This window comes from Anser cygnoides, chromosome 4 (genome assembly GCF_040182565.1).
Source record: "Anser cygnoides isolate HZ-2024a breed goose chromosome 4, Taihu_goose_T2T_genome, whole genome shotgun sequence".
Lineage (NCBI taxonomy): Eukaryota > Metazoa > Chordata > Aves > Anseriformes > Anatidae > Anser > Anser cygnoides.
This window is the reverse complement of record NC_089876.1, coordinates 21,124,797-21,147,341: the sequence shown is the minus strand read 5'-3', so window position 1 is coordinate 21,147,341 and position 22,545 is coordinate 21,124,797. Positions and strand designations below refer to the sequence as shown.

Genomic DNA, 22,545 nt, shown 5'->3' with positions numbered 1-22,545 from the left:
TCACGATGGAGTCAGCCTAATCTTGTTCCTCCTTTAAATGCTGCTGTGTATATAACAGATTTTAAACTTGTACTCTAACTCTAGGTCTATTACAAATGATGTATCTTATAGGCTCAATCCAAAACAATCTTCTAAAAAGCTGTTATTTTGACTTTTGGACATCTTTACATATTTGTGTGTTGGGGGAGGAAGCATTTGTCAGGTATGTGCTAACAAGTAATGAAGATTTATACCTTATTTGGGGATGGGCTGTATTCCATCATTTTTCATTTTCTGACATTCTAGCATTTGGGATTTTTTAAACAGGTGAGTAATTTTTGCAAAGGAGAATACTATTCGTAATCGGAGTTGGATGAGGTCCCTCAAAACATGTTTTCAACCCTACATTGATTTTAACAAAATTTATGCTTAAAAATTATTAGGTTATCCAAGTTCTTGGTGAATTTGGAGAATGTATATATCAGTGCACGGATGCCTCAGATACTCTCAGAAATAGTGTAAAATTGTGGCAATTTTCAAAATTACTACTGAGAAAGGTAAATATCTAATAAGATTGGTAGATTTAATAACATGTTTTATACCTTTAATTTTTTGTCATTTTTTATCTAACTCTATGAAATATAAGTGATGGAGAACCATGTCCTATTTTTCCATTTTCTTATTCATTAGGGCTATTTTTAATCAAATGAAATATGAATTAGAAAAATTCAGTCATAGTAGAGTGTCATGGACTGATGAAAAAGTAGCTACACCAAATCCATTCAAATATTCATAAAATATTTCACCTTTTCCTAGGGCTGAATTAATTTTTCTTTCCTTTTGCCCTTATTTGGTGAACTTTTCTCTACAAGGAATGATTTAGTTATAGTCATTTCATCTCCTGCATCGAGCTACTTGCTTGGTTCTCTGAAACAGATCAGTGAATTTCTGAATGGTGTTAGTTGTGCTAAAATCTTATCAAGGGCGCCTGAAGTCCTTCCTAATTTCTAAACAGCTATTCCATATGTATGTATCCTTTTACAGCAGTGCCTAAGTTTATTAGCACCAAAAGGATTAACTGACATCTGGAATGCTTTCACATGTTTTCAGAGGTATTTATTTAAGGGATATAATTATCTATTTCTATTACTTATTTCTCTACTTGAGTAAGGCACAACTGAACAGACACCCAGATTTACAAGAGCATTCTGAAAAGACAGTCATAATTCTGATCATTTAGTTTGTAGAGCTGTTCAGTAACTTCACAATTGCTTGCTGCTTATAGCACTTGTCAGGGAAATCTGAAAATTTCCCTTTTAGATTTGCATTATCTTGAGAGAGAGAAGAAAGTCATATCTTCTAAATTCTGGAAAGTCACCTTTCCATTTCTGCTGAAACTGTAAAGAAACATGGTACAAAAGAAGAAGAGGATATTTGACTCTAAATGGTAAAATAACCTAATCCGAATAGGTCTAATCTAACAAATACTTCTTTTTATTTTTTATTTTAAACAAAGTTTCTTCCAGTGGTGGTCTAATACAATAGAAACATATTACAATGAACGCGCTTCAGTATTTCCCAGCTGAGACACCAGTTCCCTCTTATCTTTCTATTCTATTCTGTCCTCAGGGTTTTGCATTTTTTTGGGCTACCAAAAAAAAAAAAAAAAGAAAGAAAAAAGGGACAGCAGGTTTCTTCCCCTTTCAGCATGATGATTAAAAGTATGTTCTTAAGATATAATTTTAATTCCTGTGCAGCTGAATAGCTGAATTAGGCATCTCCCTCCCCATCTTCCTAGGAAAGTGCTCTAGCATAAAGTCTTAAGAAAAGATAAAAGACCACTGTCATATCTCCTGTAAAAGAATCAGCCTCGGCTATCCATCCCAGAAGAAGCTGAGACAGGCTAGGTCTTGGGAAAGACCTACTTAAGAGAAATGACTAAAGAAAAAGGTAGACACCTAACTTAGATATAGTGAATCACAACATGGAGATTTTTGGTGATTTAATCTAGGTTTAATGGAGGTTTTCAGAACCATCACCCCTCCTTCATTGATGAAGGAAGGAATTGAAGCCTAGTTGTTTTTTTTTTTTTTTTTTTTTTTGGGGGGGGGTGAGTGTGTGGGAACTGGATTTATCCTCACCACTCCAACAGAGATAGCTACCTGGAATTTAAATCTCTCAGTGTGTAAAGTAGTCATGCCGGAAGCCAGCGCCCCCCCCCCCCCCTTTTTTTTTTTTGGAAAATTTCTTTTGTTCTTCCTTTATTTATTTTGAAAGTAATTTGAGCTTGAACTTGGAAAACAATGATCCTTTTGACTTTCATGAACACAGAATAAGGCTTTTAATGATAGCATAACATTTCATTTCTTATTTTTCTTAAAAAACAACAGTAAACAACCCACCCCCGAAATATTTCAGTATTTTGCAAGTGTTATACCAGACACTTCTCTGATGTTCATATACGACATTTCTGTTTTTCTTAAAACAAAGAGTATTAAGTACAGTTACATGACTTTCATTTGAAAATCAAAACCAGTTATTACCTTGGAGAAGTAAAAAGTAGTGTTTTCTAAAACTTACCTATATCCATGCTCAAATTACCTCCAAGATTAGAAGAAAACACTTAGATTTTTAAAGAAATAACATATGCTATTTAAGTGCATTTTCACAGACAAATGTACCATTGACTGGGTCAAATATTGATAAAAGCTCCATGAAATGTGAATCATTTTCTCCTCAGAAGTGAGTATTTCACTCAGTACTAATCTGTAGTTTGCAAAAGAATATTGCTCCAATATGATCACCTGTTCCCTAAAAAACAGGAAAAAAAAACAAAACAGGATGTCATTTGTGTCATTATTTTCTTTTTAGCATAAGGAAAAAATCATGGTTAAAGCTGAAGTCTGGGTTTTCCTTTTCTATTTTATATCCTCTAGTGACTTTTTGCTATTATGCTTCATTTATAAGTGTAAAGAAATATATTCAGGTACACCGCCATACGTAGATGGTATTCCCACACTGAATGATTTCACATGGAATTTATTTATTTTTTTTTCCTTTGTTTTTCTTCTTTAAATATTAATAGGTTCATCTTTAATAAATAGAGTATATAACTGTTCTCTAAGTATTGAAAAGGATTACATTTACTGTGTAAAGATATAGAGTTTCAAAATCAGTATGCTATACTTGAACCAGTTATATAGATGACTATTTTCTTCAAAGTAGCTGGCTACTTTTTTTCTTTGTTATGAACAAATTTCTTTCAATAAATTGTATATTTGCCCTATTTTCTGCTGTTTCAGCACTGACAACCTAAGGCAATTTCTTTCTTCTTTCAGTCTTCTTAAAACTCACAGACCTATATTAATGGCTTGAGTTTTGGATCCTGCACCACATACTAAGATGCTTATAGAGTGAGAAAGCTTGCAGTTAGACTTTTTAAAAAGACAAAAAAGAGTTTGTTGTGTTTGATAGGTTTTCAGCAGTCTCAGAAGATAGCATCTTGTTTATCTGATTCTGTGCATGAAATGCTTGCCAAAAGAAGTGAATATTACCTGAGCAATGCTCTTCATAATCCTAAATCAAGAAATAATAACACATTGCTTTACAAATGGCAGAACAGACAATTGAATGGCACTGTCTGATGCTGCTGTGATGTTATCCCTTTTTTAGGTCATTATCTTCAGCAAGAGCTTTGCTGTTTTATCAGCTGCAATTTAAAATACAGGTGCTTCTAATGTTCTTTCGAAGACTTAGCTGATAATATCAGGTAAAGTGAATTTGGGGTTTAGTACAACTAATTCTTGTTACTTAAATTGCTATTTTTAAAGAGATGCAAATCACAATGAAAGTTCACAATGTACCAACTTTTTGGTTTAATAGTAACGTAACTCCAGAATATAACTGTTTTTTTTTTTTTTTGTTAATACCATTCCACAGTTTCACTGATGTTACCTCTAATAACATATGAATACATGATGCTGACTCAAGTAGAAGATGAATCAAGGAGCTGCATTTTCTTTGAATACGAAAAAGAAAAGGCAGCATTGAGTTTTCAGTACTAAGCAGCTATGAGTGGCTAATATATTTGGCAGCACTTCGCATCCTTCAAGTGAACATCTTGACCAGGCCAACTCCTACTATCATCATTCAGCAGGGCATTCTTTTCAGAATGGATGCAATGGATATATAGTATGTGTTACTCTTCTGAATCATTTTACTCAGAAAAGACAAACTATCACAGCATTTCTCATGCTTTAGGGTTGAATGATTGTCTTATGGGGCTTTCAGTAAGTTCAATAGTTTATTTAAACAGATGTCAGATACCATACCACTTATTCTCCCCTGAAGAAATATAATGTAGATTAGCTTGGTTTTACCTTCAGATGGCCCATGTGTCATATTTTAAAACAAAACAGCATGGTTTCATTTCAAGATCGAACATATCAAAAGAAGTTAAAAGAAGATATTTCTTTAGACTACTGGAATTACACCTTTTGTCTCTGACATAGATTTTTTGTTTTCTTAGGAAAATCACTTAAGCTAATTTTTTTAGTAACTATATCTAGAGATCTTCAAATCCGAATTGCTGAGGACTCCCAGTTGCAATTGAAATGAGGTGTTTTGAAGATATGAAGTACTAGATAATATAAACAACATTGAATTTTATGTAATGAATATAAAATTTGATTAGCCTAAATTTATTTATTCTTTTTTTTTTTCTTTTCCTTACCTAACAATTACCCCTTACCTTCCATTGCTTCACACAGCAGTTGTGAAATTATATTAAAATATACTGGTGAAACATTCAATTAATTCTGAAAAGCCAAAGAATAATTCTCCCTTTAGAAAAAAAAGGATTGATTGGTGTTCATTAAGTAAATCTATAGGTTATCTAACTGAGATACAGAAGTGAGGTCTATCCATTCTGTATAGTGAAGAGCCTCCCTGTTCAACCTCTATTCCAGTCTCTGTTCTCTGCTGTTTCTGTCTTTTCTCTGCTTGATTTCCAGTCATTCCAGCACAACTCTGTACTAGGTCTGGTTGGGATGGAGTTGATTTTCTTCATAGCAGCCCATATGGTCCTGTGTTTAAGATTTGTGACCAAAACAGTTCTGATAACACACCAATGTTTTGGCAGTTTTTGAGCAGGGCTTGCACAGTGTGAAGGTTTTCTCTGTTTGTTACTCTGACCTCCCAGGGTGTCAGCTGTGGGTTGGGCTAGAAGCTGGAATGTGACACAGATGGGAGAGCTGACCAGAGTTGACCAAAGGAATATTCTATACCATATGATATTGTACTCACCAATAAAACTAGCTGCACCACCCTTTCCCTCCCCTCCCCTCCCCTCCCCTCCCCTCCCCTCCCCTCCCCTCCCCTCCCCTCTCCTCTCCTCTTTTTTCTCTCTTTTTCTCTCTTTTTCTTTTCTTCTTTTTCCTTTTTTATTATTATTATTATTTTTCTGATTCCCTCTCCAGTCCTGCTGGGTGGGAGGGAGAGTAGGTGACAGAATGGGGACTTAGCTGTTGTCCAGGAGTCAATCCACCAGGGATTCTCAGTCCACAGTTCCTGTCTTCCCTTCCACTAATAGTCATGGAAGATTGTTTAATTGTTTAACTCTGATCTCTTCTCCTCACCAAATTCCTTATGCATTTGAATCAAAGAGGTTAATGTTTTGTAATTCCTTTTTGGAGGATAACTCAGGTACATGAAAAGCAGATTCCCATCTTTTAATTCAAGCACTGGGGCTTAAGCCAGCTGAGAGCAGGTGTTACCAGGAAATAATCCACTGTTCTCTCCTACCTCTGACATGGATGTTAATTTCCTGATACTTTGGTGTATGCACAATTTGATCACACATGGAGGTTTGATAAGCGCATACTTATTTGAGTGAAAAATAATCAGAAAATTATTAGGTAAACACTATCAAGTACTTACAAGCATGATCAGTGATCTTTGCAGGCTTATGACTTGTCAGAGTTTATTTTCAGACCTACATCTTCACCACAATGGCCTGTCAAATTTCAAAATCCTGTTCCAAAAGAGGAAGATGCCAGAACATTTCAAAGAAAAGGCATCAAGAATATATTAACATAAGCAAAACAATATACATATTGTTTTCCAGAAAAAGAAACTAGACTTGTATCACTTTATTTCCAAATAAGATTGTGTCTCAAATTGTCATCATTTATCACGCCAGTAAATGTCTGTAGAAAATATCTTAGGCCAGGAAGTGGTCAAAAACATTATTGCTACGTAATATTACCAACCTAGTCAGTTTTGAAGAAGGGCTTCTTATGAAATATACTATACTAGTACAGTAGAGTAAAGAAAGAAAAAGAGTAGAGAAAAAGCTGGAGTGCTAGACGCCCTTCTGAAGGTACTGAGCTTCACTAAATCAAGCATAATAGTGAAGTCGTATGCCTGACAGTTTGCATGTTTGTTATTTAATTTAAAAATTTCTGCATCACTTGCTCTTACAGGCTTAGATTTATATCTAATTTTCTATAAAGTAAAAAACTTAAATTAGTTCAAAAACTAAGGATATCTTCCTTATCTGATATAGGTGTTGAGGTATCAAGGATCATGCACATTCCTAAGGCTGAGGATAAACATTTAACTATCAATATTTTTCAGACTCTTTTTACTCTTTCTTGCATGTATGAATTCTTTCAAGTATGGATTTTAAAATGTTCAGCATTGATTTAAATCTGCTTCTCTTGTGTAATGGATTTCAGAGCCAGATTCACAAAGAAACTGAGGTGTAGCATCGCTAAATTCTGCTAAGTGTAATATCCAGATATAAGGCTTCAAGGATTAACTTACTGTCATTTTTTAAATGCTACTGACTTATTAGTGCTGATAACAGCCACAGAATATTCATGACATAATGTAACATTATATCATGGATAGAGAAAATAATGTCTACAAATACGTAATAATCTTAGGTTTTAGTCTTGCAAGGAGACCCATTAGTGCAAATCCCTATTCCCATAAAAAATCCAGTGAAACCATGTGAAAAATTGTTGCTGAATCTATTATTTGAACATGGTACAAACATCTCCTTTGTAGTCTTACTACATAGTGGTTAAAGGGTGAAAACAAAATTTCATTTTGCCAGGTATTAGATTACAATGAAATTTTTGTAGTTGTCAGGGTAAAACTAATTACATGGGAATTAATTTTTCTTTTCAGTATATTAAGTGACAATGTATGCCTTTGGAATGAAGTAATAGGAATACATTCTAAAGCCTACACCCAGAACAACAAACAGCTACAAAGCAATATATGTAAAAAGTAATGAAACTAAGCTGGAAAGTGTAAACTTCAGTGGAAAAATCTCTTGAGATGCAATCTTTTTGCAAAGCTCTTAAATGATTAATGCAAATGGTATTTCACTAGTGGTTGTTTTATGAAATGGGTCAAGAACACATATGTTTATATCACACACAGAAATGATGTTAAATTTTAAAGCTCTAATAAATTCACAAGAGCGAGACAAATTTAGGATTAAAACTTTGACTATGTCCACAGTACATCCCCCCTGTGCCTTCATAATTGCAATTTTGTTAAGTCTTGAAATCAGTGCCTTTATGTTAGAAGTTAAAGATTTATTGGAAGCCTTATCTTTGAATTTTCATACTTTGGTGGGTTAAAGGCAAATCATTAAAACAACATTAATGTGTTTACTTTTTCTATATTAATTTCGTTTTATTAATGGTAGTGGAAAGGAAAGGAAAGGAAAGGAAAGGAAAGGAAAGGAAAGGAAAGGAAAGGAAAGGAAAGGAAAGGAAAGGAAAGGAAAGGAAAGGAAAGGAAAGGAAAGGAAAGGAAAGGAAAGGAAAGGAAAGGAAAGGAAAGGAAAGGAAAGGAAAGGAAAGGAAAGGAAAGGAAAGGAAAGGAAAGGAAAGGAAAGGAAAGGAAAGGAAAGGAAAGGAAAGGAAAGGAAAGGAAAGGAAAGGAAAGGAAAGGAAAAGGCTCAGAGGGAGAAATTCTAAACAACTGCATCCTTTATGTCTTGTATTGTAAAGTTCTTCATGCATGTATTTTGAATTTGTAGAGGTGCAAACTAAATCTAAACCAAAAGCTGCAGAGTCATAGCTGTGGTCTTGCTGGACTAATGAAACTATATTGTGAGTGAGTCTTTAAGGGTATTTATAGAGACTCCTACTCATGTGAACTAGCACTACATCCTGTGTGTAGTCAAGCAAATAACATTGAAGTTGTGCTTACAAATGATTCAGTCCAGGGTTTAGTCACATTGATTTAAATGACAGAAAACACACACACACACACACACACACGAAAAAAAACAAAACGCGGAAACCACATCCTGATTTGCCTACTTTTGAACTCAACAGAAATAATTTTTATCTTTGCCTCACCCTGGCTTTTGGCTTTGTTATGGGTGCCAATTATTACCAGTCAATTACAATTATTGCAATTATTGTCATCTAAGGAAAAAAACCCTAAGACTGTGGTAGAATAGCATCTTTTCAAAGATTTTACTTTCAATACTTCAATACTATAGTTAAATCTTAAACATGAAATATGTATCCTCTACTGATGACCAAATATTTAAGTGTCTTTTTCTAGTCAGGTAGCAACACAATCTTCTAAAAAGAATCCTTTCCTTTAAGAGGGTTATAGATTACGTTGATATGTATGTTATCTTATTGGTAAGACAATGTTTCATGCTCACAGATCCTCAAAGTAAGATTTATTTCCACCATAAAATTTTATTTTTAATTGTGCTATATTTATCTATATATGTAATTATCTTCTGGTTATATTGAATTGTCGGTTTTTAATTACAGTTGATACTAATTCATTACTTTAATAAATGTTATGTTACACTTTCTTGAGAAAAACTTTTTTTAACAAAGTAGAATAAATTGTGTAATATTTTAGCTTAGGAAGGTTCCTCTCAGTTGTTAATTGTAGAGGCAATTAGCACACACCAAAGAAACTATTGTTGATTTTAAATAATATTTTTTTACACTGCAATTTGTTTGTCCACTGACATTTTGTATTTAATATGGAAAATTTGGAAACATAAAACATTAGAAAGATTAGCTGGGAAGCAGATCACAAATGCTCTAAACACAAAAATCACTATAGTAGCTGTGAGAAGTTGAGCCTCTGACTTTACCACTGTATAGCAGTTAAAAATACCGTCCAAAAAAAAAAAAAAAAAAAGCTCACTCAGATAACAGATCTGTCCTGCAGGATGGGATGTGGGGCAATTGTCAGTGGCTACAGTCTCAGTTAGATGGACAGCAAAGGCATCTGAGTAACACAGTAAAAAAATGGGTCTAGCAGCAGTCCAAAATGGAGGCAGCATTAATTGTGTCTTCATGTGGAGGAAATGCCAAGCTAGACAGGAGAGTGTGTGTATGTATTTTTTTCTGGTTTTGTTTTGTTTTTGTTTTTGTCAATTAGTATGCTTTGTATGTGCAAATAAATCACATTTTGTTTTAAGAAAGATAAATTCTGACCTTTGGATACTCATATTGACTGCAGACTTACAAGAGGAAATTCTTACAGATGTCATGTTCTGAGGCTGGCTGATCCTGCGTTTGGAAGCCAAGTAGGTTGGAGGCTCAATTAATGTTTGCACTATAGACTTCTGATACCAAAATAACAAGTGGAGGCTCAGTCCAGTGAAAAGGATGCTTTCACAACAATCTGAATGAAATCTTTTGGTTATTTTAGCCAGAGATCATGACGAGGATTGCGACTCTTCTTGAGCTTATTACAATGACATGATGAAGAACAGAAGAACAGCTTCAACCAGATCAAAATCAATTTATGCAGCTTTGTACTGGAAAGGAAGGGAAAGCCTCTGCTCATTACAGCCTTGAGCTTCATTCTGACTAATGATGCTGCGCTTACCTTAAATTGAAATGGGCTTCCCAAAAGTCAAATATTTGAAAAGGTTTTCTAAAGTCTGGAGAAAGGTAAGAGAAAAGCAGAAAGTACATTTTATCAGAAAGCAAATAAATAAATAAGCCTAGTCTCAAAGTAGCTTGCTTGACACTAGGTGGCAGACAAGGCAACCAGGAAAATCCTTGAGCAAACTAACCCTAGCTGTGTGTTCTTTTGTGGTTGTGTGGCTCCTTGTAGTTTAACATCTCTTGACAAATATGCAGCAAAAGCAAGGAGTCAGTACAGCAAATACGCTACATGCAGTAGAGGTTTCCTCCACATGCTATTGATTGACTATATCTTTTAGTGTTCATGATTACTTGAGGAGTGAATAACATTTTGAGAAGCCATTGGTTGTAAAACCACTTTTATTTTATTTATTTTATTTTATTTTATTTTATTTTATTTTATTTTATTTTATTTTATTTTATTTTATTTTATTTTATTTTATTTTAAAAAATGGTGTTATGCAGTGTAATACTATATGCATACACCTAAAAGAATACATATATTTCATAATATCTGTCAAAAAAAAGCCTTTCTAAAACTTCTAGATAGATATCAAGACTGGAAGAAGTAAACTGTATTCTTGGCTTCACTGCAGATTTGTTCTATGACTTGTATATCAATAATTTTCTCAGCTTCAGCCTTACAAACTGTGAAATAGAATATTACTTCTTCCTTTCTTCCACACCTGCAGACAAGTAAATTCATTAAATATTACTCATGTTTTAGTTTTCTAAGATGTTTTCAATTTAAAGAAAATCATAACTCCTGCTGAAAGCAGGAGTTGGAATGCATAAAGAAATAAAATTAAATACATATTATTTGCTCATATGAGGGATATCAGTCTTTCTAGATTCTTTTAGATTTTTTGCATGCCAGGAATGTTAAGATGAAAGTCAAAAACTTTGAGGACTAAGTCTATAATGTGATTTTCAGTTCCTTAGAAACTTTTGGGGTGATAAACTTTTAATGAGAAAAAAATTAAACTCTCTAAAAAGGCCTGATCTTTAACAGAATTATTATTATTATTATTATTATTATTATTATTATTATTATTATTATTATATTATCATTAATAATAATAATAATAATAAATGAGAAAAAAACTGTAGGGTGAAACTTGAATTTTATTACTCTCCTAGTTTTGAAGATAATTTTTCAATGTAAACACACACAACATCACATCCTTCTTAGCTGTCAGCAAAACCAGCTGAAACAGCAGCAATAATAATTGAATTTATATAAAAGTTACCTATCCATGTGATCAAGGACCTTTACAAGAAGATACATAAACAAGTAGAGAACAATATGCGTGTGGGCTTTTCTCAGCCAGCTAAAACTGAAGATAGTGTGAAGTTATCTAAAAAATAATGTCATCAATTTTCACTGCTAATTAACTGTTAAATATCAGGAATTTTGTGAATGATGGCTAACAGATAAAATCACTATGAAAGTTAGGTGAAACACAAGCCAAAGAGGAATAGGAGGTTTTCTCATTCTTCAGTGTTATACGTATCTTGACTGACCTGATTACCAGAGACATGAGGCAAAGGTATTTATCCAGTGAAGCTGAATGCATTTGTTGTATGCTGACATTAATTCATTTGAAAATATGCTGCATAAGGAAAAGAGTAGAAGCTCAGAATATACTATCTTGAATATTAGGCTAATGCTGTGCAGTGGACTAGGTGCCTCTGTGCGTATATAATTGTAAACTGAATCCAGACACAGTTGCTGTTCACCTTAATAACATTGAATTAGCTATCTTCAAAACCAGGACAACTTTTCTCAATTTCTTTGTTTATGCTGCAGGTGCCAACAATGTCAATGTCTGCAATAGGCTTGCTTTATGTACAGACTGTGCTCTTATGTTGCATTCATTTTGATTTCCAAGTGGAAGTGGTACTAATGGGTTTCTTAGGCACTTACTACAAAAACAATTTGTCTTGTTGGCAGTTTTAGATACTCAGGAATTCTATGTACTTGTCTTCACTTTGCAGATCATCTTTTTTTTGGCATTTAAATATCACAGGAGGGACTTCCTGACTGGAGATAGCACTTACCGTATTACACGAGCTGTGCATTCTTTTTGGCTCTAAGGCTATACATAGAAACAAGTGTTTGGCTCTAGCAGGCAAAGCGAAAAAGAATAACTTATGTCAGCAGAAAACTTGAGGTCAATATAGTTTCAACAGCAAGAATACTCATGCTTTTTAACACTACAATGATATCTGTTGATCACATATTTTGACTTGGTCTTTTTTATTTTTTTACCCCTTCCTTCCTTCCTTTCTCTTCCTTTCTCTTTCTTTCTTTCTTTCTTTCTTTCTTTCTTTCTTTCTTTCTTTCTTTCTTTCTTTCTTTCTTTCTTTCTTTCTTTCTTTCTTTCTTTCTTTCTTTCTTTTTCTTTCTTTCTTTCTTTCTTTCTTTCTTTCTTTCTTTCTTTCTTTCTTTCTTTCTTTCTTTCTTTCTTTCTTTCTTTCTTTCTTTCTTTCTTTCTCTTTTTATAATTGAGATTTTAACATTTCATTTTATTACAAAATAAAATAAAAAAGTTTATTTCCTCTTATGAATATACGTTAGCTTCTAGATCTGTCATAAATGGTTTTAACTATGAATTCTTATTTAAAAAGAACATTTAAAAATCAAGGTGTTTTCACTCAGATATGTTTCTAATGAAGGCAAATCTAAAATATTTTTAAACCTTTTAGGATTTTTAAAATCAAAATCTTCAGTGCAGGTAATTCTAATTTGATAGCACATGTTTTGAAATTATTTTTGCTGTCAAACACAATGGTTTATTACAACTGTTTCAGAAAAGAAATTAAGAACATGCCTTATACAGAACACATAGTTTAGCACTCTTTGAGATCACTTGATTTGAGAACACTACTCAATATTAATTTAAATTATCACAATGAATGTTTTTTTAATGTGAATTACCATCACAAAATAATTTTATAATTACACTCATTAACAAGTATTACCTCCCTATGAAAAAAATATTCGTTTAAATAGTTCAAAGAGTACTGTTATACCCCTTTTAAAACTCACCTTTGATATTTTCTAAGAACAATAGACATATTTTTTAAGTTTTTATATTTAATATAAAAATATTATAAATATGTAAAAAATATAATTATATTTTAGTTTTTACATGTTACTCAAAGAAACTGTTTCTATAAGCTCTGCTTCTGCACATCTCCCATGTATTGATGAATACATGAAATATTATAAGCCTAGAAATATTTTGACTAAATGTTTTATATCTGTAAAGTGGAAATTTAAATAAATTAGCTGTCTTGGACAGGATCACAGACAAAGTCCTGACAGGCCGTGGAACAAAGGATTCTGAATGCACTTTGGTAAATCAAGGTGTCATTAATGTGTGTTTGCATGGCATGTTGCTTTACTGCACTTATCAATTATTGTTGCAGTTTTACCAGCAGACCTCATGTGTTTTAGTAAATAATAAGCTATCCCATGTAAATTCTTTGTTCCAGATGCTGACAAAATTTAACCACATACTCCAAAAGGATCTGACTCTAAGTCCAGAGCTCTTTCTCAATTAAGTTTTGAACCTAAGCATGAGTACATTCTTATCCATTAGTTAATTCCTTATTTATTTGTAGAAATTCTTTTTTGTTTTTGAATATTTTATTTTATTTTTGTTTGTTTTGTCTTTATTGGAAGACATCCAATTCTGCTTTTCTTTAACTTACTTCTCTGAAATCTCTCTATCTGTACACTATATTACTCTTGTGATACAGAAGATAATTTCTATCTAGCTCTCCCATTGTCTGTCAATCCTTTTTGAGGTTCTTATCTTTAATTATAAGAATCTATTCTATTCTATTCTAGCCTAGCCTAGCCTAGCCTAGCCTAGCCTAGCCTATTGTGCAAAGGAACTTGGCCAGCAGGTCAAGGGAGGTGATCCTCCCCCTCTACTCTGCCCTGGTCATGCCTCACCTGGAATACTGTGTCCAGTTCTGGGCTTCCCAGTACAAAAAAGACAGGGATCTCCTGGAAAGAGTCCAGCAGAGGACCACAAAGATGATATGGGGCCTGGAGCATCTTCCCTGTGGGGAAAGGCTGAGAGACGTGGGTCAGTTCAGCCTGGAGAAAAGAAGACTGAGAGGGGATCTCATCAATGTGTATAAATACCTGAGGTGTGGGAGACAGAGGGATTTGGCCAACCTCTTTTCAGTGGTTTGTGGGGATAGGACAAGGGGTAATGGCCACAAGATAGAGCACAGGAAGTTCCGCACCAACATGAGAAAGACTTCACAGTGAGGGTGACGGAGCACTGGAACAGGCTGCCCAGGGAGGTTGTGGAGTCTCCTTCTCTGGAGATATTCAAGGCCCACCTGGACGCCTACCTGGGCAGCCTGCTCTAAGGAACCTGCTTTGGCAGGGGGGTTGGACCCGATGATCTCTCGAGGTCCCTTCCAACCCCTTCAATTCTGTGATCCTATCCTATCCTATCCTACCCTATCCTATCCTATCCTATCCTATCCCACCTATTCACACTAATAATCAAACCATACCATGAAAATATGTAAAAAAGAAATTTAACATCTCCTAGCTTTTATGCTTTTTTGCATATATTGCATTTTTTAAAGTCAGTTCTACTCATTGCCAAAAGCATTTCAGTGAAAATTATTGGAGCAAAATATTGAAAGAAAACTAAAATGTACAAAATGCAAGTCATGAATATAGCATATTCAGAGATCTGCTGCTTGCCCTATAGAAAACATATCTTATACTAGTCTAAAATATCTAACAACAATGAAACTACACATACAGTTTCCAGATCAGTTCTGAATTTTCTTTTAATGCATTTAAGTTAGCTTGAAGATAGAACTTCTGTGATTTAATATTTATAAAGGCAAGCTTATAAACTCACAAAGTAGTACATATTTACATCTCTAAGTAATTGCTCCCAGTAATCAGTTAATTGCATTACTTAGGATTGCAAAGTGTTCATTAAAAGTCTTTTCTGTACATCCGGGGGTTTACAAACTGATCTTGGACTTCATATAGATATTGTGTACATATTATAAAATAATTATACACAATTTATGCTTACTTTCTTTGTGCAGAAAACTTTCTCATAGCAAGTAGCTAAGACATTAATCACTACCACATCTCTGTGGAAGTTTTTTCTGTTTGCTAATTTAGCACTACTGTAACAATATTTTTGACACTGCTAGTTGTATTTTAAAGTTATTAGAAATAATGTCATATGAAAGTTTGACAGCAATCTGAATGCCAGAAGCACAGAAAAAAAATATTCTAACCAGAAGATACAAAGAGCATGTTGTACATCTTGCATTTATTTTGGAGATCGCACAACAAGGCAAAAAAGTCTAAAAATGAAAATACTTCCTAAATTTTCTAATTCTTAATTAGAAAACATTTCACATGTTACTGAGATAAGTTTGATACCATCTTTAAAATCACTGATTATGACTCATAATAGACAACAATTTTAGATGCTACAAAATGTCAAATTATTATGACATATTACGACATGCCCTCTTTTTTAAAGGTCTATACCTCTACAACTTGTTAATGATTATGATCGTTCATTGCCAAAAGGCAGGTGATCACAGGAAGTACAAGTAAAAAAACATGTTATGCTTTAATCAGAAAGTAAAAGGATTTAAATTATTGTAAAATATATATTTTTTCCAAGTAAGTCTATGATGATGCATATTCTGTCACAGTGCTAAACATTAAACTTTTTACTGAGGGCAGTGGAGTCAGGTGATTAAGTAAGTACACAGATCCAGATTTGAATCATGTGCAGAGTTTGATTACACATGTGTTCCAAATCCACGCTGATAAGCTTCAACAAGCTGCTTTCTGGGATCAAAGAAGCTTTCAAGATTGCATGTATTGCAACTGGTTGAGAAAGAATATTGTAACTATGAGCAAGATATGAAAAGAGTGACAAATGAAAACTGTATTAGAATATTGTTTAACATTCAAATACGTACAAACAAAAATCTGCCTAGGGGAAATCAAACAGAAATTAAAGTAAGGAATCATTGCAAAAAGAGTATAATTCAAACTATATAATACTTTGAACAAAATAAAAACTTCTAAAGATGCCTCGAAAAAAGAATGGTAACATGAAATAGAGGTATAAATATAATCTGTAAGCTTGCATCTTACTAATTATAATAATAAAAAAGAACTATTTCCTTTTTTATTGATGCCTAAGATAAGTTGTCAAAAGAAGTTGATAGGAAAAGATATCATAGAGGCCATGTATATATTTTTTTTATGTCCCACTTTGCCTTAAAATATGTTCGCTGTCACAAACTATTGTATGTAGAAATAAATAGCTGTTGCTGACATTATTTCACTCCCTCCATCACATCTAAAAGCAACATTTCATTCTTATTTGAGCCAATTCTGAAAAGCTTCTCTGACCAGATAGGTATGTAAAGTCACCTGAACAGTACGGAATGCGCATTTTATCTTCCTTAGAATTATGAAGAATAATGAAATAATATATTTCCAGTTCTGAAAATAATGCTGCACAATATAGCATCAGGACTGCAGCACAAAAGCAAATTCCTCATAACTATAGAGTTCAGATCAAGTATTAGTAGTGCCCGATATGACTGAAATACCAAAATACTCACTTTGGTTGTTTTGAAAACATATGGGAATCTACTTAAGCTTTTATAATTTTGGAATGCTTTAAATATCTACGTTTTAAGCATAGGGTTGTGAACTGAATTATGTCCTATGCTTTACATAATTATAAGGTTTGTAGGTAATATCTCCGCAACAAAGACAGTATGGTTCACAATTGTGCTTTACAGAAAAAAAAAAAAAAAAAAAGGCAGCAGAAAATTATGATGGCTCTGACACAGCACACTGATTAGGATCAGAAGATATCTTCCTAAAAGCGTGTTGACTGTAGATCTAAAATGGGAACAGGCTGCCTCAGCAATGAATGCAATTTTTAGGTAGCTGGAACTTGAGGCTAATCCTTCAACTTTGAATAGTAAATATGTGTGTGATTTTGCCACCTAGTCATGAAAATAGAGTGAGAGGCCTGGGTTCTTGTCCTCTTTGCTCCCTCCTGCTTTTCTGTGTTCTTCATTAAACAGTTCTTAAAGTTTTGCACTGAGCTTCCTCCACGTTACGCTTATGGGTGCTTAGGTGCTATCAGCGGGGGCTGCAAGGATGGCCTCTGTGATGAGAGGCCAGGGCTGCCCCATGCCTGACACACCTGGTTCCAGCTGGTTGTAGCCAGCTCTAACGAACACCTCACAGCACAGCTGGGCATGCCAGCCATGCTTTGGGAAAAAGATGTTTAAGAGGGGAAGGAAAGAAGGAGAGAAGAGGAGGGAGCAAGAGGTTTGAGAAACAGCAGAGGGAACACCAGTGTTGGAGGAGGCAGAGGGAGGAGTTCCATGGCAGAGCAGCTATTTGCCTGCAGCCTGTGGAGGACCTCACTCTGGAACAGATGTATTTTCCAGAAGGGCTGTAGCTGATGGAGGACCCACACTGAAGCAGAGGAAGAGTGTGAGGAGGAAGGATTGGCAGGGAGAAACTGTTAAGTACCAGCTATAACCCCCATCCATTGCCCCTGTGCTTCTCGGGTGGATAGAGGAGTTGCGAGTGAAGGAGTGAAGTTGAGCCTGGAAGACTGGTGAGGAAGTGTGTTGTTTTAATGTTGGTGTCTTTTGTTGCTCATATAAAAATCCATTTTACATAAATACTGTGAGTATAATGAATGTAAATAAAAATACTATAATTATTTATAAGTATTTACCTGTTCACAGATGGAAAGTACTAACATTTGGGACAGTCTTACCTGATTTAAACCGCAGGTGAAAATAAATATATCCAGGCTGGATGAAGACAATTCCATCAATATTAATCAAATCAAGATAATGAATCTTTCCAGGAGTTGGACTTGATGATCCTTGTGGGTCCCTTCCAACGTGGGATATTCTATGATTTTATTGAGGTAAGTGAGGTCGATACTTGCTTTCTTAACTCTAAAATACGTACATTTAAACTACAGTCAACTATTGTCTTGCACCTGTATGTATCAAATAAAGAAGAAAAGGAAAAGAAAACTTTTTTTTTTTTCCCTCGCCTGAGACATTCAGCATCCTTCAATTCTGTTCCTAATAACAGGAGGTGAGAGTAAACAATTACGTATTAAATGTCAGAGACCTTGTACACTATCACATACTGCAAAGCATGAAATATGCCTCAAAAAACTCTAATAAATTTTGTACTTTCAATGTAAAATTTCAAAAGACTCAAAACCTTGGCTTTCTTGGGTATTCACGATACTAGGGGTATGAGTAGTTTTACTTCAGAGGGCAGATGCCTCAGTAGCAGGTTCTGGTCTTCCACTATGTTCAAATTCAGCAGTTTCTGCTAATCATATATAGTCAAATTTATTTCTGACAACTTTTCTGCTGATTTGTCTTATTGAAAAATACCAGTGGTGCAAGAGAAACCTCCTGCTTCTAAAACACCTGTATCCGATGCTTTAGAATTAAGATGAACCTCTATCATAGAATCATTTAGGTTGGTATAGACCTCTAACATCATCTATTCCAGCCTTTAACCTAGCGCTGCCAAGTCTGCCATTAAACCATGTCACTAAGCACTACATCACTACATTACGTTTTCAGAAGAATTCCAGGGATGGTGACTCAACTACTTCCCTGGGCAGCCTGTTCCAATGCCTCACAACCCTTTCAGTGAAGAAATTTTTCCTAATACCCAACCTAAACCTCCCCTGGTGCTACTTGCAGCCATTTCTTCTTGTTTTATCAGTTGTTGCTTGGGAGAAGAATCTGACCACCACCTCGCTACAACCTGTTCTGAGGTAGTTGTAGAGAGTGATAAGGTCTCCCCTGAGCCTCCTTTTCTCCAGGTGAAACAACCCCAGTTCCCTCAGCTGCTCCTCATAAGACTTGTTCTCTAGACCCTTCACCAGCTTCATTGCCATTCTTTGGACATGCTCCAGCACCTCGATGTCCTTGTAGTGAAGGGCCCCAAACCGAACACAGTATTCGAGGTGTGGCCTCACCAGAGCTGAGTACAGGAGGACAATCATTTCCGTAGTGCTGCTGGCCACACTATCTCTGATACAAGCCAGGATGCTGTTGGTCTTCTTGGCCATCTGAGCACACTACTGGCTCATATTCAGCCTGCTGTTGACCAAAACCCCGAGGTCCTTCTCCCCTGGGCAGCTTTCTAGCCACTCTTCCTGTAGCGCTGCTTGGAGTTGTTGTGGCCAAAGTGCAGGACCTGACACTTAGTCTTGATGAACCTCATACAGTTGGCCTCAGCCCATCGATCCAGCCTATCCAGATCCCTCTGTAAAGCTTTCCTATCTTCGAATAGATCAACACTTGTGCCTAACTTGGTGTTATCTGCAAACTTACTGAGGGTGCACTCGATCCCCTCATCCAGATCATAGAAAAAGTTATTGAAGGGAACTGGCCCCAGTACTGTCACCAGTACAGTCACCAGTAGTGACTGGCCTCATCTTTAAGAGTGTTAAATTGTGGATAAAGGGGAAGAAATACATATGCATTGGCCATCAGAAGCTTGAAGAGAGCTTGAAGAAAACTGTTTTCAACAACAAATCAGACGTGAAGCATTATTTCACAAACTTTAATTTCTAGATTTGCCTCCCTTTTGTTTCTCTGTTACTCCATACTCTGTTACTCCATACTCTGTTTCTCTGTATGACTCCTCTGTCATAACCTAATTATGCATGCGATCTTGTAACAGAATTTAATATTATTACCCAAGTTTATTATCTTAACCTTCATATTTCTCATGCCTAAAATCAGCCATTATCAGACATTTCCTCAGAAGGGCTCAATTTGTCACTCCAAGCATAATTAATTCATGCTGATCTTTTCAGATACCTCAGAAAATTCCAGAAAATGCATCCCTAATATTTAATCAATTCTATGTTATAGTCTTCATTTGATTACATGTCTCTTTCTGGTTTAAACTACCATTTCTAGCCCGGACTTTAAAAAAAATGTAGTTTCACTAAAAAATAAATAAAAATAAGTGTGGAAAAATACCTTTATTATAAAAGAAATCAACCTGTCACTATTTTTAAATTTAAAATTAGTCATCCCTAGTTCAAAATAAACAATAAAAAAAAAACCTCATTAATACTAAGATATTTTTCTTTCTTGATTTTAAATCATTATTACAGATTATGAAGTAATGTTAATAAATTACTGTGAACTGTGTTTGAAAAGTAATTGGTAGAAATGTACAAAGCTATCAACATTGAAAAAACTTAGGATGCAGGGGCTGTTGATAATACACTATTTGCAAGCTGGCATATAGCAATCCCAGTATTATGATGGCTGTAGCATTCCTAAATCAATTATTTCATTCTATTTCATTTCTAGCACTTAGCGCTACCTAAGCACAGGTGAATAAATCTTTGCTTTTGTGAAAGGTCTATTCACAAGCTTAACTGCACTGAACTTTTCTAGCAAATGGTTTATTTTTGGGACACTGAAGCCTAGATCTTCAAAGGTAGTTGGTTAGTACTAGCTTTTAAAGGGCGGTAATATTATTGAGGAATTGGCCCTAACTGCAGCAAAAGTAAATCTAATAATGTCTAAAAAATAGATCCAGAGTTAAAAGTATCAAAGAACAATTATACTTAAAAAAAAGCCATTAAATGAATAAAAGTATTAGTTTTGACATTAGTAAATATCTTGAAAATATCTTTAATATACAAGTGTTAATTACATTAATAGCTGTGTTGCCAATACATCTTTTTCTGGAAGGACACTCTTTTAAAAAGGAATATATTTAAATGTGTAGTACATTATTTTTACCTAGCTTTGTTTATAGTAGCTCTAAATCTAAAATATAATAAATATAAATATATAAATAATATAAATCTTAAATATAATCTGCTTTTAAATAAGTATTCAATTGTAACTTAATTTGTTTTTCGTTTTCCCAGTTTCCACATCCTTATTGATGTTACCTCACTCAATACTATTTTCAATTACATGAATGCTGGCTATGTTTTCCAAAGGATTCCTGTCTTGTTCATTGCAGAAGATGGTTCAATATATGGCCTATGTCTTATTCAATTCACACTAGCGAAATCCTGCTGTGAACAGTTTTGTTAACAAGCTTGTTAATTTTAACATTGTCTTTTACAGCATCCATATTTTTGTGTCATTTGAATACCTTACAACATATCAGTGAATTTATTTGGGAAGGTGAAGAGAGAGAATTATCCTCATTTTATGACTGGAACACTGAGATGCATCATCTGATAAATCTGAGACTCCTTTGAGTACCTAGAAACTTATTTTTAGAGTACTTAGCCCTCCAGTTTGTAGTACCGTTCCCCGCGTCTTCAGCTGCAGCTGCAGGCATCCTGCAGTTTGGCAGTTTAGTTGTTCATGGTATTATCTGTACATCCAGAAAAGGAGGAACCCAACCTGCTGCATGAAAAACCCATTTACCTCTGTGCTGGGTCTGGCTGGGATGGAGTTAACTTTTCCTGCAGCAGCCCATACAGTGCTGTGCTCTGCCCTTGTAGCTAGACCAGCATTGGTATCACACCAGTGTTGTGTCTACTGCTGCATAATACTGGCACTGCATCAGGACTCCCTCCAAGCCCTCAAGAGCCAGCAGGCTGAAGGTCGGCAAGTGATGGGGAGGGGACTTCACCAGGGCAGCTGACCTAAACTGACCAAAGGGATATTCCATGCTATATGATGTCACACTCAGCAATAAAAGGTGGGAAAGGGGAAGGAGAGGGGATGGCTCTCCTTGTGGAAGCATCTGTCCTCCTGAACAACCGCTACGCGTATTGAGGCCCTGCTTCCCAGGACGTGGCCGAACATCGCTCATTGATGGGAAGTAGAAAGTAACTGCTTTTCTCTCTCTGTGCTTCTGTGTGGCCTTTACTTCCCCTCTCGCTTTTCCCTTCAAATAAATCATCCTTATCTCAAACCTTTAGCCCTTTGTGTCGTTATTTTCTCCCCCTTCCTCTTTGAGGAGGGGGACTGAGAGAGCGGCTGTGGTGGAACTCGGTTGCCCACCCGAGTAAAACCACCACAACCTCATATCACAGTTTTAGTATGGCTAGATTGTGACAGAAACCCAAGGCGAGGAGAACCTTGGTTGATTCTCTATTTTTAAGTTGATCTCTATTTTCATTTCTTTAAAATCAGCATACCAAAAACATCAAAGGCTATCTGTCTTGAAAGCTAAATTATATAGAATATACAAGTATGGAAACAAAAACAACATAATCCTTTTTATAGAAAAACAAACAAACCTCCCCAATAAAGCCCATATTTTTCTGTTCAACACAGCAGAATTAACTGAGAGGGTTTGGAACAATTCTCCCTTATTCCCACTTTCATTTTTTTCTAGTTTTGCTTTTTCATGAAATAACTGAAAACATGATTTATTTTATCATGAAATACACATTCTGTGTATACAAACTCCATGGTTTCCCTTCAGGCATTTAAGAAATCTCTCCCCTTCCAGGCTTGTTTTTTGTTTCTACCTATCAGTAGCCCTTTGCTTCTCACAAGGCCTCAGTCTCCCTCATCCTGTAAGCTCCCTCTT

At 35.0% G+C, this 22,545-nt stretch overlaps 1 protein-coding gene and 1 long non-coding RNA gene across 8 annotated transcripts in view; one reads left to right on the top strand and one right to left on the bottom strand.

The window, feature by feature from the left end:
- Positions 1–22,325, top strand: part of LOC136790655 (uncharacterized) — a 52,138-nt gene extending 29,813 nt beyond the window's left edge. For 3 of the 7 annotated variants that reach the window (XR_010831001.1, XR_010831002.1, XR_010831000.1), the window contains 3 exons: positions 9,694–9,938; positions 17,721–17,908; positions 21,120–22,325. Coding sequence is in view for 1 of the 7 variants with exons in the window: in XM_066995745.1 (XP_066851846.1) it covers positions 9,694–9,728 (35 nt within the window). In the remaining 6 variants the exon portion in view is untranslated. Of the gene's footprint in view, positions 1–5,367; positions 9,569–9,693; positions 10,243–17,720; positions 17,909–21,119 lie in introns of those variants that run through there. The other 4 variants (XR_010831004.1, XR_010830998.1, XR_010830999.1 and 1 more) reach the window with 4 other exon arrangements.
- Positions 1,791–17,881, bottom strand: LOC106039100 (uncharacterized). Its single transcript, XR_007159138.2, has 3 exons — positions 17,753–17,881; positions 5,917–6,010; positions 1,791–2,790 (listed from the first exon to the last, which is right to left on the bottom strand). It is a non-coding gene; the product is annotated as an uncharacterized lncRNA (long non-coding RNA).
- Positions 22,326–22,545: the final 220 nt, after the last annotated feature.